Below are 24,212 nucleotides of genomic sequence, written 5' to 3'. Positions count from 1 at the left end.
AATATAGAAATGTTTGTATATCTCCAGACAGTTCTAGATTTTTTCTGAATTCGAAAAATTTAATTTTGAGAAAAAAAAAATTAAAAAAACAACGTTGAATTCATGAATACTCAAGAATTTTATTTTGTTCATCTTCCAATATTATAATCTTTTACAAAATAATTACACAACGTTATAATTGAAAAATATAGCAATTTCTAAAGACTATTTATCTACCAACATATTCGAAAATTCATTAATGATCAAATATACTGTGTACTAATATTGATATAGTTGCTTTGCAAACGCGTCTTTCCATTGTCCTAAATTCCTCCCCCCCGCAATTCACCCCTCATCTCCCTGGATAAATCCTCATAATGAAAAACAGTAATACAAAATATAGTGCAATGAGTAAATACGCTATACATAATAAGGAGGGAATTCATCTCTATGTAACCACATTTGTTTCATCTCTCGTCTTATAAAAATCATGCCTGAAGTTGGAGTTTTAAATCGTCAAAGTCCACTTATTTACGAGATAAAATAATCTCTCTATAACATCGGTAAGGCTACAATTTTCATTATTGTTAATGTCTACGATAGATTAATATCTGTTCATTAAAAGATTTGTATCTCTCTGTCTTATGGCTGTCCACGTGAGACCATTTCAGCTAGCCACATTATCGCAATTATAATATAAAAAGTATGATAACAAGCTGCTCAACGTATCACTATTCGGTGCTGTTAAACTTAAGAGAAAATGTAGCAATAAATAATAATTAAAAAAAGTAAATGAATGTTGTATATTTGTAGATAATTGACGTTATATCTAGGACCAATTCTATATCCTATCGATGAAAATCAAACAATTTGTGAAAATTTTCGTCATTAATCTCGTCTTCATAAACAAAATCCTATTCTTATATCACATACATATTGAGGATAATATTTAAAAGGTTTTTGAAAATATGAGGTGAGATATTCTGTTTTTTTTTCATTGCAAGGAATGTCGATTTATCGAGTTATTAATAAATTTGTTAATCTCTTATTAATTTTTAAAATGTTGATTCTCGAGAATTTTATAATTTCTAGCACAATTAGTTCTTTTCTTTCGTTCTTTCGAGTGTATTTTCAATAGATCTGAGTGTATATTAAATATAAATATTATGTTTGATTCATAATAAATATATTTCAACGAATTCGTCAAGTTAGATTGACGAATTTAATTTGATTAGTTGATTCTAATAATATTTTTCGTAAAAAAAATGTTCTGAAATAATAACTAAAAAAAATTTGATGCAATTTGATTATTCACAAAAAATCTGGTGAACTCGTGAGTCAATACGTCACTAAAATCGATTTACAGTTGATATAGACGATTCTAAACGTCAACAGAGTTCGTAAGATTATCCAGACAAAAGAAAAATTGTTTAGACTCTGGATTTTTTATCGAATAACAGAAAATAAACAAAAAGAAAATACTGCATTCTCCCTAATTGAAGGTATTTACATTTCTTTTTTTTTTCATTCCTCTAACTTCTAGTATTAGTGTTATTGTTATTGTTGTTTGTTGGACTCAGTGGATTTCCGATATTGTCGATTTCCCTTTGGGCCCGGGATATTTTCACTTTGTCCCTGGGGGTGCCATCCTCACCCGTCTCCATTGCAAACATCTTCATCTTTTCTTTGAAACTCAACTTTTCGGGGACTTCTCCTAGGGCATTTAACTGCTGTTTTTGCTTTTCAGCCAATCGTTTTTGTCTGGGATCTCTGTAAAAATTTAAAAACGATCACAATTTTTTTTATAATTGAGAAATTATTGGAGTATAAAAAAATTATTATAATACTTTTTTTTTTTTCATTATTTTTGGAATTTTTTTATAGTTAAAGAATTATTTTGTTCAAGAAAACATGAAATTTTTATTCATGTACGAAGTATGACAAAAAATATTTGAAAAATAGTTTAAATGAAACTTATCAATTGTTAAAAATACAAGGAAAACTCACTTGTAAACTTCCTGTGCTCCTATAACCCCTGGTGTTGCAGTGGAAAAGAGTCCACCAGGGCCTTCCGGAGTCTTTGGAGATGCCAGCAGTATCTCCGCGTCATTTATAAAGTTCTAAAATCAAAGACGAACCAAAAATCAATCAAATATCCCTCGAAACTCTTTCTACCCTCAATGTAACATCTCTCGCAATGCAAATAATGAAGAAAACACAATAAAATCGACGGTAATGGCGATGAGGCTGAGATGATACTGATGATGATCATAATCATGCATAAAACTGGAACATTTATCTCAAATAAAACACGCATTAAAATTTAATTTTACTGTACTACCTTACTTGGACAACTGCAAAGGTGTGCGTTGTGACAAAATTTGTCAATTATTATTTGTTGATTTGTTAATTAATAATTTATCCTTCATACAAATTAAATAAATAGAATTTTTTCAAAATTATTATCAATAACTTTAAGTAAATCAAAAAAATTAATAAAAGTGATCATTTATTTTTTTATTTTTCAAGTTATAATTCAATTTTTATTCAGGAAAACAAATTCCCAATAATGATTGTTCTCCAATAATTGAACATTTTCCAAACAATTTTTTTTATTTTTATGAATATTTTTTAATACATGAAAAAAATTATAAAAATTAATTCGTGAACTTGAATTAGCTACTTGTTGATTTTATAATTTATACTCTATTTTCCATCCAAGAAATTAAATCCCCAATCACACTTATTCTCAAATAATTGAACATTTCTGAAATCAATTATTGAAAAATTTTTATCAATCGCTTTTAAAAAATGAAAAAAATTAATAAAAATTGAACAATGACTCCCCAACAATTATTTGTTGCTTCTATAATTTATCACCTATTCTTCATCTGAGAAGGTAAATCCCCAATACCGATTTCTCAAATGAAAGTTAAACATTTCCCAGATCGAAAACTTTGTTTTCAATTTCTTATTACTCGTTTTTAATGAAAAAGTAAAAATTGAAAGTAAAAATTAATTAAACTTACGTTAGGATCCTCCCGAATAGTATCCATACCACTCATGGACGAAGGATTGCTGGAGACCCCAGTGCTCCTCGTCTCAACATTGGCATTGGGATCGTGGAAGGACACCCTCTTTGTGGTGGCAACATGCTGTCCAATAGGAGCATTAGAAGCACTCGAGGTGTTGGACCTCATGGCACTCTGCTGCGACATAACCGCATAGCTGGAGCCCCTCTCAGGTGGCGGTGGTGCCTCACCAGGGGGTGAGCTAGGTCCGTTGATCACAAGGTTGTCGAGCCTGAGCATTCCTGGGTGGAGCTGATTCTTGTTATACACTTGCTGCATTCGGAGTTCCTCCTCCCTCTTCCTCTGGTTCTCGTCGAATTCGTTCTGCTTCCTCTTGAGCTCCTCGATCCTCCTCTGGCGCTCACGATCTTCGCTGTATCCAGTCGGCAATTGTTTCCCGGGAAATTGGCCGGAGGTGTAGCTCGAGGCCATCGAAGAGCCGATGCTCATCTGCAAAAATTTCACAATTTTTGCATTTTTTTAAATTTTTCAACATTTTTTTTCTATTTTTCAAAATATTTTTCTCCAATTTTTTGGGTTCTTTAGAATATTTTTTCTCGATTTGTTTAGAATGCTTAATAATTGTTTAGAACATTTCAGAAGTGTTTTAGATTTTTAAAAATATTTTTTAGAATTGTTTTCTTTTTATTTCAATTGATGATAGTTCTGTGAAAAAATAGAAGAAGAGAATACTGAAATAAGAATTTAACAAAAGAGAACCCATTCGAAAGCAAATTTCTACACTCATTCATTAAAAAATGCCATTGTCATCCCAAAAAATATTCACCTGAAAATTTTACTCACCGAATTAACCTCGTTCCCCCCATAGACGCCCCCCTGCTGGCCCTGACTGGTGGCCGTATGCAACGAGACACTTGTTGATTGCAGTTGACTCCCCACAGGCTGCGGTGACAGGGGCTGCCCTCTCATCGACTGATTACTAGTGCTTGTTCTTAATACTAATAAATTCGTCTGATTGTTTCGGTCGTGCGTGGCTGCCATTCTCAGGAGTCCCTGCACCCTCTGGGCACTTTCATTATCAATCTCCGTGCTCTCGTCGTCGTCGTCCTGCTGATTGGCAACCTCCTCCGCACGCTTCTGGAAATCACGCTCCAGTTGCAGCGCCCGCAGCTGCTCCTCTTGTTGGGGCGTTCTGCTCATTAATGCGGATAATTCCGCGATCTGCTGGTCCCGCCAGAGCTTGGCGGCCTCGCGACGACGCGCCTGCTCTTTTTCACGCTCCTCTCGCTGCCAGGGGTTCGTCGCGTTGTACTGGTACTGACGCGGCTGCTGGGTTGTTGTTGTTGTTGTTGCGGGGTAGTAACTGCCTCTTGGGGGATCCTGCATACTTGCAGTGTACCTGGCGGAGGTGAAGGGGGCGGGGTTATTGGTGAGAAAAAAAATTCTAGTTGAAAAAAAAAATCTTTAAAATTTTTAGTAAGGGTCACGAGGGTCACCGGTGACTGGCGCTTGACCCTCAAGATAATACTATTTCAGGACTCAAAAAAAAATTGTCTTGCATTTTTTCATTTTTAATAAAAAAAAAATTTAATTTTTCTCAAGTAGAATTTTTTTTTAAAAAGTACTTTAAATTTTTTTTAAAGTGTTGTTAAAATTATTAGTAAGGACCACGAGGGTCAGGTGAATTACTTATGCATCCGTAAAAATATCATGCATATCATGAAACAACGGCAGCATTAAAAGAAATTTTTTTCGAAACGAAAAAAAAAAAAATTTTTATTCTCAATACGTTGCGCCGCTCCGGCAGTATAAGGACGGTTTTATGTCGACGGTTTCTCAACTGTTCTCGTGGTGTAGTCGGTCATCACATCCGCCTAACACGCGGAAGGTCCCCGGTTCGAACCCGGGCGAGAACAATTTTTTAATTTTTTTTTTCTTGAAAATTGAAATTAATCAACATTTGATACACCTCTATTATTTTTCCATATTAATTTCGATTGTATACTGTGTTACAAGTGCGTAAAACGTAGTGAGTATATCATCACCGTTAACTAGTACATATGGCTCCCTCAATTGATCAACTTTATTTTCATCGAATGTTGTTCATAATAGTTATATTACAACCATAACAATATCGCACACATAATGAAAAAATATTTTAAATTGTTTTTTCATTTTTTCGAAATGAGAATAAAAACTTTGTTTTTGCTCTCAATACTTTTCTCCGGTCCCGCAGTATAAGACCAGTTTTATGTCGACAGTTCCTCAACTGTTCTCGTGGTGTAGTCGGTCATCACATCCGCCTAACACGCGGAAGGTCCCCGGTTCGAACCCGGGCGAGAACAATTTTTTAATTTTTTTTTCTTGAAAATTGAAATTAATCACCATTTGATACACCTCTATTATTTTTCCATATTAATTTCGATTATATACTGTGTTACAAGTGCGTAAAACGTAGTGAGTATATCATCACCGTTAACTAGTACATATGGCTCCCTCAATTGATCAGTTTGATTTTCATCGAAACGATAAAAAATGAAATAAAAAATTTTCAACAGATAATTGAATCCATTCCGAGACCGTGAGCGAAACATAAAAAATTGAACGCACAAAATAAAAACGAAGATTGATTCCAAAGTTTTTCCAGTATTACCCCTCGAAGGATAGTGTAGGAAATCCACTAGAGTTACCGGCATTCGATTAACCCTCTTGTATACATAGCACTATCCTATCTATTTTTCTGATATCTTACGCGCAGGTTTTGCTATTTTGCACTCGGTCTTCCAATGAATTGAATAATGTATTCAAAAAATTAAATTCCCTTCCGCATCGTTCGGATATCCCCAATTTCATATCCTGATTTATTTATATTATTTTTTTTCCATTTTGTTTTACTTTCAATGTTTTCAATCTTTTCTACATTTTTTGTAATCTAATGTATTTTCTTATGGCTCCGAAGGGATTTCGTCGCGAAGTCTTTTCCAATTAACATAAAAATGACGATAAATCATCAACCATTTTCTCTCTCATTACTTCTTCCCTTGAAATTTGAAATAAACTAGTCCTGAAGAGGAACCGCACGTGGATGAAAGCATCACTTGATTTACGACAAAAGTTTGATTGTACCTCTTCCGCCATAAAAACTTCACTCGACTCGAGGCCCATAAAAACCTGAACCCGTATTAAAAGTAAAAAAAAAGATACTTACCCAGAATCAGTTTGCTTCGTATACAAGGGATGCGTAGAAGTATTCAGGGGTGGTGGTGGTGGGCTCTCCCTGTACCCGCTGTCCTCCGGCAGGGCAGGTCTCACAGGTGGTGACACCTCGTCGGCATGCCCCTCCCCGCCATTTTGTCCCCTGACCCCCTCGCCGGAATACTGTCCATTAGAATACTGCCCCCCCATGTACACCCGGTTCTGCTCAGCCAAGTGTCCCTGATCATTCCCATGGCCCCTGTTGTGCTCAGCCGCATTAACCAGTCCCACCCTCGTAAGATCTACCTTCTTCGGAACAACCGCGTACTGATTCTGCATCTGCTTATTATTGAACTGTCCATAATAATTGAATGTCGGCGAGTTGGTGGCAAGATTGGGAGTCGATCCCACCGGTGGCCTAGCCGGTCTGATGGCGTTGCCAGCTTGAGCTGATGTAATTGGTCTAGAGCTGTAAGCATTTGGTCGGTACTGATTAGTCAGCTGTGGATTGCCACCCCTCAGCTCTCTCCTCCTGACTTCCTCCTGCATCTCCTGGAGCTTGGCCTCCTGTCGGATTATGTCCCTAGACGACTGCGACCTCGGCTGCTGCATGGGATGCTGCATCTGGCCGGCGTAAGGCTGTTGTCCCTGAGGAATGTAAGCGGAAATCGGTCTGTCCCTGGACAGCGTCTGGTGATTGACTTCCGTTCCCGGTCGGTTCAGGGAGTTCTGGGAACCCCGCAAACTCTTCTGACCATGCAGACCCGTCCTCTCGTCCAACGGCTGCGGCGGACTCGGCTGCTGCTTGACATTGGGATCCTGATGTCTGTAGACGCTAAGGTTCTGATAGAATCGCTCTGCCTCGTTGCTCTGAAGACTTCCCACATTTGCCGGATGTGTCGGATGGAGATTCGGCGAGGATTGCTGTCTACTTACTAATCCCGAGGGGGGCAGGGTTCCTGCTCTCATCGGATCATGCAGATTGTGGCTTGACCTTAAGGAGGTTTAAGTAACGCTCAATTACATGGGTTTTCGCTGGGGACGAAGTTGGGTGATTAGGTTACGGAAAGTTTTGAGATTAATTACCGTGATCGGAGGGAAGTTGCGCCGTTCATAGCGGGCATTGGGGGCGGCTGGACTGGGGGGGTTACACTGTTACTTGATGATGCACGGCTGTAGCCTGGATTGAAGACTTCGTGCTGCTGCTTACCCTCGATTGTTCCTACGTCTAAGAAATTGTCTTGAAGTTTTTTGGCGGGTGATTGTCTTGGTGTCGGGGGGGTTTGGGTTGTCGGGGGACTATTAGTGGACAAACGTGGTGACAGGAAAATTTTGTGCTCAAGCGATTAGCGGGTCCACCAATGACTTTTTTTCTTGTTGCGACAATTCCTCCTCGACAATTTGGCCGGAGACATTTCTCCTTAATGGCAATGGCATTTAATGACTTGCTGGAGTAGAGGGAGATCTCTACGCGATCGAACCCTCATCTACCCTTCCTACGGACGTACGGGGATGACACTTTACGGGAAGTGAAGGAAATTCACTAATTCGCCCAAATTTGCCCACGCCCTCAACATTAACGACAAAGAGGAAGAGGATGAGATGTCTTAGGGTCAATTGTCGGGGATGAGTTGTCGGACAACCGTTGGATTTACTTACTGTGAAGTGCTGGTACTGATTTACTGCTGTGAATTTGATGGTGCGTCGTTTCATGTCCAATTCGTGATGGCAGATCGCGTTCGCTCATGCGACGTGGTCCTATCATAGCGAATGATGCAGAAAATTTCTTTAATGCTGTCATGCGACTAGATTATTTTCACGGACATTGGCATGCACTATCTTACTGTTATCAATTGTGCATTAATTGAACGGCATGCTTAATATTGACATAACACAAAACAATCGGTAAATAATTAATCATAATTGATGAATGGTTGGATGGGGATGAAATAATAAATAAGACTCTTCGTCAATAATTCACGTAAATGTACAACAGAACCAGGCTCATGTGCTATTACACGTATATTCTGTATTTGTCGAGCTTACGGGGATCGTTATCGATTTCCAACGACGGAAACTCACGGAATATCCAATCGCCCCGCTCGAACCTCGGGGTGGGTTTGCGCTCGGAAATATCCAGATCGCTTTTGGATTTCTTTCTCAAGACCATCAGAGACTTTTTCTTTATCGGTTTTGCGATCTTAGAGTCCTTACTTCGTATGGGAATTACTGTTTCGGAGGAAGATGACAGTCTTTTCGATCGCTGGACGGTCTCCATAGAGGCCCTCGACAACTTCCTCCTGAATTCGTCGTTCAAGACCGCTTGACTCTTTGTCATTCCAGAAGACTCTTCTAGGTTGTCTAGCGATTGACTCGTCTCGATTTTTTCGGACTTCTCATTCGCGAGTTTATCCTCACTTTTAGACTTGAATTTCGTCTTTATGAAGGAATTCGGAAATTTAGTTTTCGTAGGAAGTCCTTCAACACCCGATGAAAAATTCACGGGACTCGAGGCGCACTCCCTCGTCCCCCCAATATTGACAACTTTATCTCTATCATCTTCACTAATGGATATTCTACTTTCTATCGTGACATTCTCCCTCCCCAATTTGTTCGCATTCATCGATTTAACCCGCAAAAAATTTCTGTCTTCATGAAATATTACCGGCTCAGATGTCACCTTTGAACACTTTCGTTCTTCAGTCGGTATCAGATCTTTGAGAGACCAGTATTTCTCCAATTTGTTGATTTTTGTGTCTGGATGAATGCTGACCGTGCTCATGACGGTAGGGGAAGCCCCTCCTTTCAGATTATCAAGGCTCATGCTCCCCCTTATGACAGTGCTCTGACCTTCTGAGAGATCCGTGAAAGATAGCTTAGACCGGTCAATTCCTTCGTTGGAGTTGCTCCAATGGCCTTCCACCGTTAACGATGATGACATTGAATTGATCCTCTCGTTATCACAATTGGGAATGTACAGGGGTGCATCGACATTATCAAGATTACAGAATTCCTGCAGCTGTTTTATGATCTCCTGCTGCTCTGCCATCGACAGCTTCGACTCGCTCCTCCTCAATTCTTGACTCGTTGACATTATCTTCTGAGTATTTCTGGTCTGCCCTTCATCGATCTCATTTTTCGTCTGTATGTCCAATAGAATCATACTCCACTCCCTCTCGGGTGTTGTAGCCACACTCTTGTCAGCTTTCAACAAGTCGGTCTCTGATTTACTCATATCCCTCGGTCTCCTGGCACAACCAAAGTCCCGTGGTGACGCCATATCCGGCTCAGACACAAACTGCCTTGATGAACCAAGTTTTACGGATTTGAATTTAATCAAACCAGCTTCCCCGAGTTGGGAGAAGTGTTTAGCTAGTGCAGCAACTCTACCACAACCCAGGCGTATTTCCTCCGGGGATTTCCAGCATTTTTCAGTTGCCGATTCATCGCTGGAGACGTCGCTATTTAAACCAGTGAGATCTAAATTTAATTCCGGCATTATTGTGTGCATTTTCGGTGGTGATGTGCTATTCTCGGAATGTTTGTCATCTTTTTTCGAGGATATATCCTCCGCCTCGGAGGTCTCCACCTCCTGATACTGTAATTCCGCCGGATTTAGACTGGTTTTCGGCGATTTCTCGTCGCACAACTTGTGCATTTGACAGTGGGCAATGTGAGCGTGACAACAGCAGTGAGGGGATGGCACATTTTGTCTGTCTTTGTGAATGGGGCAATTGGTCTCGTCACTCTTCGCCTCGTCTTCAGGCTTATTTTCGTCATTAGCCCCCTCACACGTGTCATCGAACTGATCTATGAAGGGAATTGACTCTGTGATACCCAAAAATGTCTGGCAATCGTGTGCCTCGTCATTGCATTCAAAACTCATGGTTGGAAATGTCAGATCAGTCTTATCTTCGCTGTAATACCCGCACCTCGACATGTCCCCCTGTATCGGGGTGTTACTAGGTACACTTGGTTCTGGTGGCGGTGGATACCGCGGATATCGCTCGAGGTGGCTCGGAATAGTTAGGAACATTTGGGGCTCTTGTATTATAGGAATTGGTCGTTTATTGGTCCATTTTTGATTTTTCGGCCATACGTACTCCTCGTCAATCGGGGATTCGTCGATTGGATATATGTTAAGACACGAATTGTGAATATTTTGACGGTTAAGAGTCTTGTTGGGTATACCTAGACCAGAGTGGGTGGGGGATTTGAGGTTAGTCGATTGTTTTGGATTTTTACATATATTATTCGCACCTGGCTGGGGCCGCTCGGGCCCTGTGTCCCAATCCACCAGACGCTCTTGATAGTGATCGGTTAGCATTGGGGTGGATAAGAGGTTACCCACTGAGTAGGATGTCGATGGTTGGGCCGTATCCCCCAAGCGTGGATGTTCTAACTGTTCAGACTTTGGACGAGCCTTATGCGCTGCGTTTTTTGTTTTTTTTTTTGTTAAAATTAAAGCGTTAGTTCAAGCCGTCATCTATTTGGGGTGTTATTGTTATTGCGGGCTTTCGGGGGAGGTTCGTGGGTTTAACGATGACGAAAGCAAAAGATTTTGGGGGTTCAATATTACGTATTGCGTTATTCGTTTTCTTGATAGACATGAAATTTGACCCTCGAAAGGGCCTGATCTTTGCGGACCTTTCAACCTTGAGAATGTTTTATTGGTAATTGATGCATATAACTACTCCTGAGAATTTTTCGAGGAAACTGAATAAGTTTAATGTTTAAAGTAAAATTGAAAAAACTGCTTTTAAAAGGAAAAGCGTAGAATAGAAGGGCCCGCACATCCACATGAGCATCCATGTAAGTGTGATGGCTCAAAAAGGTTAAATTCATTTATAGCAAACCAGGTCCCGACCTAAATTACGTCGATATGTTTCAAGACTAACATATAAACTGTAATAGTTACCCATCAGTAAACCGCGAAAATTGGAGTTGCTATATCAGCTAATTACCGTTTTATTCTCAACGAGGGTTGACCCTTGATGGATGAGAAGGGTTGATACAGCAGAAGAAATTGCTTACGTAATACTTGAATGACCCCTCAACAGAGACTTGTCACCAGAAATTTAGGAGTTGAAAATATTTGGTCAGGACTTACCTCGAGTCATTACAGGAGATGGCTGTGACAGTAATGTAGCAAGTCCATGATATATTGCACCCTGTTTAGCCACTTCAAGTGTTACAATTGGTCCCGTTCGCACTAAATATTCAGCAGCTCTGCAGAATAGGTATTCAACATTGAGAAAGAAATAATGAATGATCTTCTATTTTGGATAGAACTATTCACTCACTTTTCTTGAGTAATTCCTACTAGACTCTGGCCATCAACCTTGAGTAGTTGATCACCGGCTGTCAATCGGCCGTCCTTAAAAGAGAGAACAAAACACAAAATTGGAGATTTATCGAGAGTTGTGGGTTAATGTTGAGAGAAATTCGGGGGAAAACTCACGGCGTCAGCAGCTCCTCCGGCTACTACACTCTTGATATAAATGCCCAGACGATCCTGCCCGGCACCCTGAAAGAGACAAAGACTCCTGACTCAAGGGGGTACATATATACAATAACATAAATACATGTGAATAACGGTATAACAACGAGAAGAATAACGGCTGTGATATACATGAGGAGTAGAAAAAGAAAAAATAGAAAGACGGAAATCCGCATTTAAACTCGATCCGTCTAGCGTGACAGGCGTGGCGCACGGGCCGCTGGTCACATGTGGGAAAATGTAAATCCCAAGATCTCAACAACATCTTTATAGTTGTTGTAAACATGGAACTGCAAAATTGGAGAAAGAGGAATTGTCAAAATGAAAAAGAAATTGTTTCATTAAAACTTTCTCTTTTTCTGTTTAGGTATTTTAGTAGCCATAGCTGGAGCATAACCTTAATCACGGATTTCGCGCTGATTTGCATTCATGTGAACGAGCCATGAGATTTTTCAGAGGCCTGAAACACCGAGAGTGCAAGAGAGATAGTTGATATTTGATTATTCATTAATGATTATGACACCAAATCTACACGTGAAATTTCGCCCATTTTCTGGGGAGACGTAATTAATGAATTATTGTTCCAGACGATGTTTTCTCTTTGCTAATTTTGCCATGTGGAGTTAATTTCTAGTCAAATTCGTACCGTTTCGTCATCTCCAAACGACTGCTCAACTTTAATGATTAATATCTTCTGAAGTAAAGGTGAAAAATTTATGAAATAAAATCAAGGAAATGGAGGAAGATAGCCTGTTTCGAATGAATTAAGGTGTTTGCAACTGATAAAATCCCTTTAAAACTAAAAAAAGACATCTTACCTTGGCGGCAACGATGCTCAGCCCCATACCATTAGTCGACTTGTGTAGCTTGATAATCTGAATTTCCGGCTGACTGTGATTACCCCCATGTCCCCCAGAATACCCCCCAGATCGATTGCTCATAGCACTTGGGCTTCTGAAATTATTATGATGATCAATCATGTAAATGGTCCAGTATCCACTGCTAGTGGGTTGCGGTGCCATTCTGCAAAGGCCATCCCTCTGAAGTGGAGCGAGAAATTCAGCCAAGCCAGGTGGCACACCCCTTATAACCTCGCAACTGTAGCCATCCTCAGGTAGAAGTAGAGCCAAAGCAAGGGTTGGATCCTCCTCAAGCCTGATCTCCCTGCCATCAGCCCTGGCCAATGCATCAGCCACACTCTCAGCGATCCTCACGACATTTTCAATCAACTCCGGCGGCAATCGAGGCTCGTCAGCAGCCGGCTGATACTTCTGCAAAAGCGCCCTCACTTGGAGCGAATTGAGCTTGAAACATGTCGAGCTCAATGTCGCCAACTCCTCGGCATTGTACTTGGGCGCTTGAAGCAGATGGGTTGCTTGCATTATCGTGGCAAGATGACATTGACTGGCAAGCTCAAGACCTTGCCTCTCGGCCCACGTTTCCAGGGCATTTAACCGGGTCTTCAAACGCCTACCGAACCAACGAACGCACAGATTGCCGTTTGAAACTAAAGCATTGAAAGCCGTGGCGTTTATCGTGTGGAACAAATGGCTGAACAGTTGAATAGTCAAAGCGGCATTAACACGGCACCGTCGAAGTAGGGCCATTGTGTTTGAAAATATTTGCAAAACACCGGCTTCCTTCGCCGGCTCGTCAGCATCAGCCATGAATTGTGACATTGCCGGGGCCAATTCAAGGGATACACATCTTACTAATGAAGCGAACGCTGTCTGGACAGCGTCAGCCAAGATGTCTTGGGCGCGTGTGGAGAAGGCACCGACGTGTCGGTCACTCTTCAACATGTGGAGTAGCTCGGAACCGTTGGCCAACCAGAGGGCCAAGGACGAGGCGTCCATGTAACGCTCTTGGATCACTCGTTGGATCATTGTGGCAACGTTTGCCAGCATTACTGTTAATCTGTGCGCCCTCTCGGTTGGCTGGAGCTCCGGCCTGTAGTGGGTACTTGCTCGGTAGCGGGCGGCTAGGTACAGAGTATAGGTCGGGGCTAATTTGAATTGCGGGGCCGATGGCTCGACGTCGGTTATAACCGCGTGGAGGAATGCCTCTTCGGTTTCTTCGAGGAATTCTAGAACTGCTGGGAGAATTGGGTCGGTTCCGCGGGGTTGACGATCGTATTGTTGGGATAATCTGGAATTATAGGGGGTGATTTGGTAGTTTAACGTTCCTGTTCTTAAATGTTTAGGTGTGGTAAGTATGAGAGTCGTTGATCGAATGACAAGATGGCTAGAATCTTTAGACTTGATTCCTCGTGATTGTTGAAATATGTGAAACGTTTGGTAACAAGAATGAAGATCGACAAATGCTAGTCTATTGTGCAATTTGTACTGTCCGTGATGGACTTGACTGGGCAAAACTTCAGATGGACGATTCTGAAGATCGAATTGTTGGGATAATTTGGAATTATAGGGGGTGATTTGGTAGTTTAACGTTCCTGTTCTTAAATGTTTAGGTATGGTAAGTATGAGAGTCGTTGATCAAATGACAAGATGGCTAGAATCTTTAGACTTGATTCCTCATGATTGTTAAAATATGTGAAAGGTTTGGTAAGAATGAAGATCGACAAATGCTAGTCTATTGCGCAATTTGTACTGTCCGTGATGGACTTGACTGGGCAAAACTTCAGATGGACGATTCTGAAGATCGTATTGTTGGGATAATTTGAAATTATAGAGGGTGATTTGGTACTTTAACATTCCTGTTCTTAAATGTTCAGGTGTGGTAAGTATGAGAGTCGTTGATCGAATGACAAGATGGCTAGAATCTTTAGACTTGATTCCTCGTGATTGTTAAAATATGTGAAAGGTTTGGTAACAAGAATGAAGATCGACAAATGCTAGTCTATTGCGCAATTTGTACTGTCCGTGATGGACTTGACTGGGCAAAACTTCAGATGGACGATTCTGAAGATCGTATTGTTGGGATAATTTGGAATTATAGGGGGTGATTTGGTAGTTTAACATTCCTGTTCTTAAATGTTTAGGTGTGGTAAGTATGAGAGTCGTTGATCAAATGACAAGATGGCTAGAATCTTTAGACTTGATTCCTCGTGATTGTTAAAATATGTGAAAGGTTTGGTAACAAGAATGAAGATCGACAAATGCTAGTCTATTGCGCAATTTGTACTGTCCGTGATGGACTTGACTGGGCAAAACTTCAGATGGACGATTCTGAAGATCGTATTGTTGGGATAATTTGGAATTATAGGGAGTGATTTGGTGGTTTAACATTCCCGAGTCGTTGATCAAATGACAGGATGGCTGGAATCTTTATCCTGACTTAATTCCTCGTGATTGTTGAAACATGTGAAAGGTTTGGTAACAAGAATGAAGATCGTCAAATGCTAGTCTATTGTCTACTGTCGGCTGAATTGCCGTGAAGTTTTAACGTGCAGATTCTTTATGTGAACACTTACCTAATCCCGAAGATTTCATAGATATATATTCCTGTCTACAAACAATAACGATTGAACATGAAACTAAATTAACGTTACCTGTTGCTGTCTCGACTGCTGGTCAAACTGGCAGTCTCAACATTTCCATCTAAATCGAATGTCGTTTCGTAATTGTGTGTATTCTCAATGGGATGTGCATTTGTGGGACTCCGGGGATTAGCAGCTGCTGATTTTGTCGGGCTCGGTGGATTTGAATCTGGACCATCGTTCGGTGTCCCTGAGCCCGATCTATATTTCTCAGAATTCACGTCCTGGCTGTTCATGTCTGGTGAGCGTCTACATGATTTTGGGTGGGGATTCACGATGTAAAGCGAAATAAAATAATTATGGAAATGATAATAAAGGGGGCGTGCAGTCTAATGAAATTGTGGCACTGGGGCTTGTGCAAACATTCAGCTTGTGAGTTTATTGAAACGAGTATTTACCTGTCGTAGACGTAATCCATTTGCCTACTGGGCTCCTGGCGCTGCCTAATTCGATCCTCTGGGGTTGGATCAATGAACCGAAAGGTGTGCATTCGGCCGAATTTGATGATGGCACCATTCTTTAATATTAGAGATCGTATTTTTTAGAATAGTGTTGAATTTGTTAGATAAGCTGAAGCAAATCGCTGAAATTGAGACGCTTCTCTCTCCAAATTGAAGACATTAAGACATGTATACTAGACACTAGGCGTCTGACTCAAGGATCTTTTGAGTTGATTAATTCTCTCATTACAAAGTTCAGCAATTCTCTCATAGTTGACGATAAAAAAATTAGAATGGGATTAGTTCTACCTGTAGAATAGTGGTCTGATGTATCCTCTGATTGTTAACATAAGTGTGTGCATCCCTGGAGCATGGCGTGAGGGTAACAATGTTCTCGGTGAAGGCGATGACGCAGTGCCTGGGCATGACAGTGGGCCCAGTAAGGGTCAGCGTCTGGGCCTGGACAGCTTGAGGACCTATAGGCCTCTCTGATCCAACTTCAGTGACATTGGGCTGGAGGCGATGCTTAACCCCAGCTCCACCGGGAATCTCAGTGCCATCGGGGTTGAGCTCCAGGAGAAATGGCAATCTCTCGTCCTCGTACCTGTGATCAAATTCACTCCATTTGCCGGCTGGTTTCTTCTTCCTTTTTCTTGGTACGTAGTCCGCTGGTCTTCTCCTCACGTGGAACATTATGGAGCCTGCAACATTGAAAACATTTCGTCAACGTAATTTGATTGATTATTTCAATCAAAAAAAATAATTGGATTGATTATTTCTGAAGTTTTTTTTTATTTTATAGAAAGGGGAACTAGAGAAATCCTGAGGATGAAGAACATGAGGAATTTCTCACTTTTTAATTGTTTTCAATTTCTGTATACAAAAAATTATTTCATTTCTCATTTTGAGATCAATGTGACACAGTATGAAATTTGAGGAAAGGCGAACAATCGCCAGGGATTGGGTTTGAATCCACGACCTTCAAGCTTCCAGTCTGGGAGAATTTCTGCCTCAAAATTATTTTGAAACCAATATTCAGGGAAAGGTAAAAATTGCAACATTGCGGCAATGCTGGGGCAATGTTGGCTACCAACGTTGGGTCAAGTTTGAATTCAATGCATCCGTGAATTCAATTTAAAATACATCGTCATAGAAATTCCATTCCGAATTAAATTTCCAATTTCTAGCAAAAAATCTGTTGACTATTTTGTGACAAAAGGAATTTCCCACTTGTTTAACGTTATTTTTGCGACATTATTTCAATCAAATGAACGACTTCAAGATATTTTTTTTCCAATGAAAGAACACATGAAACGTTAAACCCGACATCGATATCTCCAACTCGTCGGCGGAAAAAATTATCGGATGCGCTCCCATAATCGTTGTAACTGCCCATTGCACAATTGAGGGTCTCTCTGTCGTCTATCCGGGTAACAACATTTGACAATAGCAATCATTGTAGCTCTCCCCCCCCACCCCTTGCGGACACCCGGGGCTCGATGAAACAATGAAATTATCGGGGAGGCAATTTTTTTATTCAATTTCATTGCTCCGTAGAAAGAGTCTCGTAAATGAAATGAGGTATTACCACACATCTTGATGCCTCTCCATCTCATATCCCGGAGGCCAATAATTATCTCTCGTGTGAAATGCTGAAGCACTAGTTTCGCGAATTTTTTAATGCGACTGAAATGTCTGGTGAAGAAATCGGCGGCACTGCTGGGACTTGACTAAAAATAACGACGTATCCGGTGGAAAGAAGAATTTGCGGAGGTGAAGGGGAAAGGGCGTATGTCGCCGAACCATTGGGGGAAAAAAAGTTGGAGAAACGGCACTTACGCCCTTTTTTCACTTTTGTTAATGCGAGATGTGTGAAATTCTGATCCTCATGAATATGGGAAATATAACTGATTTTCACGCTTCTGACCCCTATGGATTGTGACTTATTAATGCGTGAAATAAAAAAAAGGTCTGACCCTTACAATTTTTACTGGTGTTTGACTCTTATGAACGTCATTAAAATGAATTTTTGATCCTTAAGAATGTGTAGAATACAACAGACCTTGACCCTTATGGCCCTTATGGACTTTGACCCTCATAAATGTGTGAACAATACTAAATTCTGAGCCTTATTAATTTCGTTTGACCCTTATGGATGTTATAAGAATAAAATTCAGACCCTTACAAATGTTAGATATGACAAATTCTGACCCTTACGACCCTTACCGACCTTGTTTGAACTTTAGGGATGTCGGAAATGAGATTTTGACCCTTGGGAATGTGTAAAATAAAACAAATTCTGACCCTTACGATTCTTACCGATTTTGTTTGGCCCTTACGACCCCCTTTTGACCCTCACGGACTTCGACTCATGAATGGGTGAAACATGACAAATTCTGACCCTTATGAACGTCAAAAATGAGATGCTGGCCCTTACGAATGCGTAAAACAGCAAATCAGAAATGTTATAAAAATGAAATTCTGACCCTTACGATTCTTACCGATTTTGTTTGGCCCTTACGACCGCCTTTTGACCCTTATGAACGTCAAAAATGAGATTCTGGCCCTTACGAACGTGTAAAACAGCAAATCAGAAATGTTATAAAGATGATATTCTGACCCTTACGATCCTTACCGATTTTGTTTGGCCCTTACGACCGCCTTTTGACCCTTACGGACTTCGACTCATAAATGGTTGAAACATGACAAAATCTGACCCTTATGAACGTCAAAAATGAGATGCTGGCCCTCACGAATGTGTAAAACAGCAAATCAGAAATGTTATAAAGATGAAATTCTGACCCTTACGGCTGCATGGAGTACATAACACTCTGACCCTTGCGGCCCGACTCCACGACTCCCCGACGACGATCTTCCAACAACTATTCTAAATATTCACGATGCCCCCTAGCCCATGAGCCATAAGAAAAAGTAATCCTGCAAAATGTATTTCTCCGCAAAATAGAGTTGCTTATCACGATCGAGACAAAAGACCCTTCAGTCCTCCTCAATTACTTCATTCATCGCAAAACAGAACAGAACACAGAGCACAATATGTTCACCAGTTTCGAATTGACCGATACAGTTGCACTCAAACTTCTCGCAATTGTGTTACGCCCCCTCTTGTCTCCTCCAACACGTACACAAAACTTGGACAAGTTCTATTTTCGGTGAGTGAAGACGTTGGAATAAGCAATTGGATTAAATGCGAGTATCGGAGGAATAAAAGTTGACTCTTTCCACGCTTTAGTTGTAGTCGACTGAGACCCTTGGGAAGGGGCATACAACCATATCAAAGAGGAATCCTGTTCAGTCGTTGCTCTAGCGTGACGCTACGAGGCATTTTGCTAGTGGTGTCAGGTACGGTTGCACTGGGGTTGGGAGGGAGTTCTCAGTGTGGATTTATGCATGACGAGGCAGGGACATCTTTGCGACCAATGCGGATATTTGTCGATATTTTTTATGGGGGAGAGATGGGGCCTCAGGGGGTTCTCACGAATTGGAGAATTTCCCTTTTTCAATAGAGGATATTTATAGGTTGACCGTTCACTATGCCCTTTTTCCTCTCAGATTCGATCACTTTTTTCAATTCATTGTTGATAATTATTCTTACTGATAAAAGCAATACGATCGATGGGAATCATGTCCCAATTTATCAGCTGTTGAATTTTCATATTGCGATAAATGATTTGATGACTAAAACATATCAACAAAATATTCCCAAGAGCATTTAAAACCGGCCCATTAATTTTTGTCGCAGGGAAAAAACTGACTTTGTCATAAACGGAAGCAACCGTTTAACAAATAACGATAACAATCGTCGTAATATCAAAACCCCAACAAAAATAGCCGCAAAGTCCATGTGATATACCCTTGGTAAATCGATAAACCAACTTTATGGGGTCTAGGACAAAGCAGTTACTCGAAATCACCATTTGCATGACCATTCATTGAAAACATGCATTATCCACACGTGAATAATCCCCTCCCTCCCCCTTCCCCCCCCAGTCTGGCGGACAATATTCAATTCATTCGAAACATTTGTGGAAAAATTCAATTGGACTTTTGTAATTAAGAGGATCCCCCGGAGCGCTGATGCGGCTTGACATTTATAAAGTGCAGATGTATTCCAGCCAGTGGCTCAGAAAAGTTTCAACCCGTGTTTATATCTTGCTCATTGTCACTACGCAGTGTTCATTGTTTCGAAATGTCCATTATGCTCGTAAAAATGGGAAGAGAATTTTTCATAATTCGATGACTGACGGCGGATTTTTAGACAATGTGGATGGCACTCGTTTCCTTCGGAAATGTCGGCTGTTTTTTTTTTTCTTCCATTGTAAAAAGTATGAAATGATGATATTGATCTTGGAGTTTTCCCATATATTATTGAGGATTCTTTTGCGTGCGGTTATCCCTACTGCGGCTTTAGTCGCATGATTATTTAATGTGGAAGGTATATTTGAAGACAATTTTACGAGCCATGTTGCAATGATTTGTGGGAAATTGCGGAGTGGTGATGGGAAATCATCGTTTTCCGGAAATTGATCGGAATAGTTTTAATGATTAATTTGTGAGAAGCCAACGGTTATTTTGTACATTATTTCCTTCTATCATGTATAATTCATTGTTTATGTCATTTATTTAATTGAATAAGATTTCTTTTCAACTAATTTTGTCAGATTTTCAAGTTAGTTGAAAGTTATCATCATCATTGTTCTTATTACAGTTCTATCTCTCCCCTCAGCCCTTCGATAAAATGTTGATAGAAAAATTTTATTTACATATACTTGAATGAATTTGAAACATCACATTTGAAGAAACCTCACTCTCAGGGAAATTCATGAAAAATTCGAAATTTTCAACAATCATCATAAAAATCAAATTAATCAAAATAACGATTATTGCTATCGCCTTCATCTTCGAACTCGGTCAAAAGGACGTCCAAACAAATTTTTAAGCTGTCATTAAATCAATTCAGAAAATTTTTTTAGTTATCGCGGGACAACCGATTTCCGAAAAAATTCGAAAATTAAAAAACCAATCGATGAATTAAATTTTAATTAATGACGATTGATAGGGATCAACAATACCTACGTTTAAAAAAAAAGATGCAATTCCATCCATTTATTAACGAACAATTGAAGAAAATTTTTTTGGATCTGAATAATTACTTTTTGGTCGCTATAGCCGAAAAAATCGAAAATTAAAATTTAACGCATTACAGAGCTCCCATTCAATCGTGAAATTCAGTTGTTTGAGTTGAGATTCGAGATCGATAGTGTCATCCTCACCTCAATCAATCGACATGAGAAATTGAATGAAATCGATCGCCGACGCTCTACATGACTGTGATAGCCCACCTACATCATGAAAACGCAACAGGAAATCAAGCTGATAGGTACATTGGCCAGAGTCCAGGGCTATCAGCCCCAAGCCTCAACCCACCTCATTAGCCCTCCCCCATTCCACCTGTACCCCAGAATTAAATTGTTATAAAAATACCAGCCGCTACAATCACTGATACAACCCTCCATCAATTGACGTGCGTGACAATTGTCTCGCTATACATCACGCAAGGGTTATGGAGAATATAGGTCGTCCTGAATGATTGCCACCAATGCGGCAACCGGATTATTCCACGTGTTAAATGCTGACGGTTAGAACTGATTGATGTTCCATTATGTTTTATTATTCGTTAATTATCACCGAAAATTCGCTGGTTAAAGCGAAATAAACCGATTGTCTACGTAAATCATCGATATCTCCGGAACAAATGATGCGATTTCAATTAATTGACGCTCATTCTAAAGCTTTGCAAAAAATCTTCAAAATGGAAAAAAAATTGGAGGATTTCACTCAGCGGAAGCCGAGTTATTGTCGATCAAAATCGGACGATTAAATACAGGACACAAAAGATAAATTTTGGATTCCAAAATTAATTGTATTTAATTATCGATATCTCCCCATTAAATGATGCGATTTGGATGAATCAAACTTCATTTTAAACTTTGAAAAAATTCCTTTAAAATAAGAAAAAAATCGCCCGATTTCACTCAGCCGATGTTGAGTTATTGACGATGAAAAATTCAACACTTTCGCACAAAATACTGTAATGAAGCAAACATGTAATGGCACGTATTTCCTCCTCAATTAATTAATTTTTCCTCATTTCCCCTCTCGCACACCATGTAATAACCCCCCCAGTCATTACAATTTTTCTCACACACTGCGATGCACGTAAACGTCAGCGATGTATCCCCTCCCTCCCCGACGTGTGTAAATTGCGTGAAAAAGTTCTTTACCTGCGAAGGATTGCAGAGAGGAAAAGCAAACGGGTTAAGTACAATGACTTTTAGTGCAGTGACCCTGTATTCACCTAGTGCTAGGCAACTTCCTTCGGACTCATCATGAAGAGAATTTCAATTGCGCAAACATATATTTCCATTTTTATTTATTTTTTCTCATATTGATACATGAGAAATAACAAATACACGAGAGTAAATGGTTTTCCATAATTGTTCCGAATGGGTTCTCTTTTTTAAAATTCTTATTTCAGTATTCACTTCTTCTATTTTTTCATGTCATAGTACCATCATCAATTGAAATGTCATCAAAATTTTGCGTATTATTTCGTTCAGTCAAATAATTCTACATTCAAACCCTCTCAAGACTCGAATTCGTTTTCAGTCCGGATTTAATCGAGGTTCAATCAAGGTTTAATCAGTGTATAGCCGGGATTTAATCAGGGTTTATTCAGGATTTTCTTTTAAATCGCATAAACAATGTGCTGTAACTCAACAACTAATTGTGCGACCCCCATCATATTCTGATAGAATCAAGAGGCTACTGTTATCAATTATTTCAGCCACGACTAATTCCATTTTGATGACAATTTTTTGAGTGATCGTTGAAAAATCGGCTTTTGGAAAAATATCAATTTTTCGAATCTGTATGAAAAATTGAATTTTAATTGGGGTCAATGAATAGAGCTTATTAAAGTCTATATTCATGGAATTCGACTGATGAAGAAAATTTGAATAAAAGTGAAATTTCCATTCAAAGCAAAAAATAAATGTTCCTAATTTTGCAAAAAAAAAAATTCCACTTGGAGAGAAATAAAATGTTAAATAATTTCAACCGTAAAATAAAATTCCCTCGACCATTCTAATTTGTCGATTGCGACGAGTTTCCCTAATTGAACATTGGTAGAAATAAAAAACGAAAATGGTTCCCGTAAGAAACTGAATATTTCATTGCACCAAACTGGAGTCAAACAAACGTGTGCGTTCGGCTGAAAGGAGCGCTTGTAGGTCAGCCGATAACAAAGAGAAAGCACAATAGAAATATTAAAATGAGTTGATTATAAATTCCCGAGAAAGTGACACACATTAAAATTTCATCAGGAATTATTTTCAGGTTTGTTATTGTAAAATAATGGGTGATTGATCACTGCGGGTATTGTTTCAATCACTGGATGATTATGTATGCGTTCCCTGCCCTGTTCTGCCGTCATTCAGCAGTAATTAATCAGCGATGGCATAACGCTGATTGGACTTGAATTATATTCGAAACTTACCCAACAATATCTCGACTTTGCCACTACGACGGGGTTTAAACGACCACAAACCAATCATATTGATTTATTTTTATGAATTCTTTGTGATTTTATTGTTTTCAGTCAATCAACTGATTTCCAGGGAAATTATTACGGGGTTTTATTTCATTAATTTGATTTAATCAAAAAATAAATATTTTCAAATCTAAACAGTTTAATAATTACTTGACTAATTGATTATTTTTAATAATTAAATTGCCCGCGTCCACTCGTCGTCAATCACTTCAACTTATGAAATTTATAATAAATAATTTTTGGCTCTTTTTTTATAAGAAATTGTGATAATTTTTTTTACATGAATTTTAGATTTGAAGGACACAATTCAATGATATTCATTAATTTTGATGAATTCTTTATGATTATTTTATTTTTAAAGACTCAATTGATTTTCACAGAAATAACCCCGAGGTTGAACGATTTTTGATAAAATATATTTTTTAAATTTAATTCAGAATGAACAATTTAAAAATTCAATCAACCTATCAATTACTCGACTAATTAATCATCTTCAATTATTAAATTTCACACGTCCACTCGTCATCAACCACTTCAACTTGTGGAATTTGTAATAAATAATTTTTGATTCGTTTTCTACAAAAACTTCTGCACATTTTTTTCCACATGAATTTTACATTCACTTATTGATTCATTCATTTGAGGAAGAGAAACAGAGTTGGTCAACTGAAATTGTTGATCAATATTTATTTTCAATTTTTATCGATTCAAAAAATTAACATTGATGGAATTGCTTCGCATTTTGTTAAATAAATATTGTGGGAACACCCCGAGCCGTCATCAACGCCTGTTAAAACAAAACTGCTGGAGTTACCGCCGAGCAAACACACGTAGAAATCCGTCACGGCGCACGTGTGACTGGCGCAGACGCCGCGCTCACAACAAAACTCATTCCATAATCATGTGGCGAAGCGGAGAAAATAGAACTGGGGGGAGA

The 24,212-nt window shown here is 39.4% G+C and overlaps 1 protein-coding gene and 2 non-coding genes across 10 annotated transcripts in view; 2 read left to right on the top strand and 1 right to left on the bottom strand.

Moving 5' to 3' along the window:
- Positions 1-99: 99 nt before the first annotated feature.
- The window catches only part of LOC107048295 (afadin), a 60,699-nt gene continuing 36,586 nt past the window's right edge, over positions 100-24,212 (bottom strand). For 2 of the 8 annotated variants that reach the window (XM_015271403.1, XM_015271407.1), the window contains 15 exons: positions 15,955-16,346; positions 15,604-15,722; positions 15,218-15,454; positions 12,525-13,854; positions 11,668-11,733; positions 11,510-11,583; positions 11,317-11,435; positions 8,253-10,637; positions 7,866-7,964; positions 7,293-7,434; positions 6,220-7,200; positions 3,855-4,410; positions 3,009-3,500; positions 1,987-2,099; positions 100-1,749 (listed from right to left, as the gene is read on the bottom strand). In XM_015271403.1, coding sequence (XP_015126889.1) covers positions 1,512-1,749; positions 1,987-2,099; positions 3,009-3,500; positions 3,855-4,410; positions 6,220-7,200; positions 7,293-7,434; positions 7,866-7,964; positions 8,253-10,637; positions 11,317-11,435; positions 11,510-11,583; positions 11,668-11,733; positions 12,525-13,854; positions 15,218-15,454; positions 15,604-15,722; positions 15,955-16,346 — 7,343 coding nt within the window. In that variant the 3' untranslated portion in view covers positions 100-1,511. Of the gene's footprint in view, positions 1,750-1,986; positions 2,100-3,008; positions 3,501-3,854; positions 4,411-6,219; positions 7,201-7,292; positions 7,435-7,865; positions 7,965-8,252; positions 10,638-11,316; positions 11,436-11,509; positions 11,584-11,667; positions 11,734-12,524; positions 13,855-15,217; positions 15,455-15,603; positions 15,723-15,954; positions 16,347-23,221; positions 23,303-24,212 lie in introns of those variants that run through there. The other 6 variants (XM_015271404.1, XM_015271406.1, XM_015271408.1 and 3 more) reach the window with 6 other exon arrangements.
- Positions 4,854-4,927, top strand: Trnav-aac. Its single transcript has one exon. It is a non-coding gene; the product is annotated as a tRNA-Val (tRNA).
- On the top strand, positions 5,283-5,356 carry Trnav-aac. Its single transcript has one exon. It is a non-coding gene; the product is annotated as a tRNA-Val (tRNA).

The sequence above is a fragment of the Diachasma alloeum genome, unplaced genomic scaffold (assembly GCF_001412515.2).
Source record: "Diachasma alloeum isolate Michigan unplaced genomic scaffold, Dall2.0 Dall_scaffold_00186, whole genome shotgun sequence".
NCBI lineage: Eukaryota > Metazoa > Arthropoda > Insecta > Hymenoptera > Braconidae > Diachasma > Diachasma alloeum.
The sequence above is the reverse complement of the archived record's forward strand: the minus strand, read 5'-3'. Positions and strand labels throughout refer to the sequence as shown.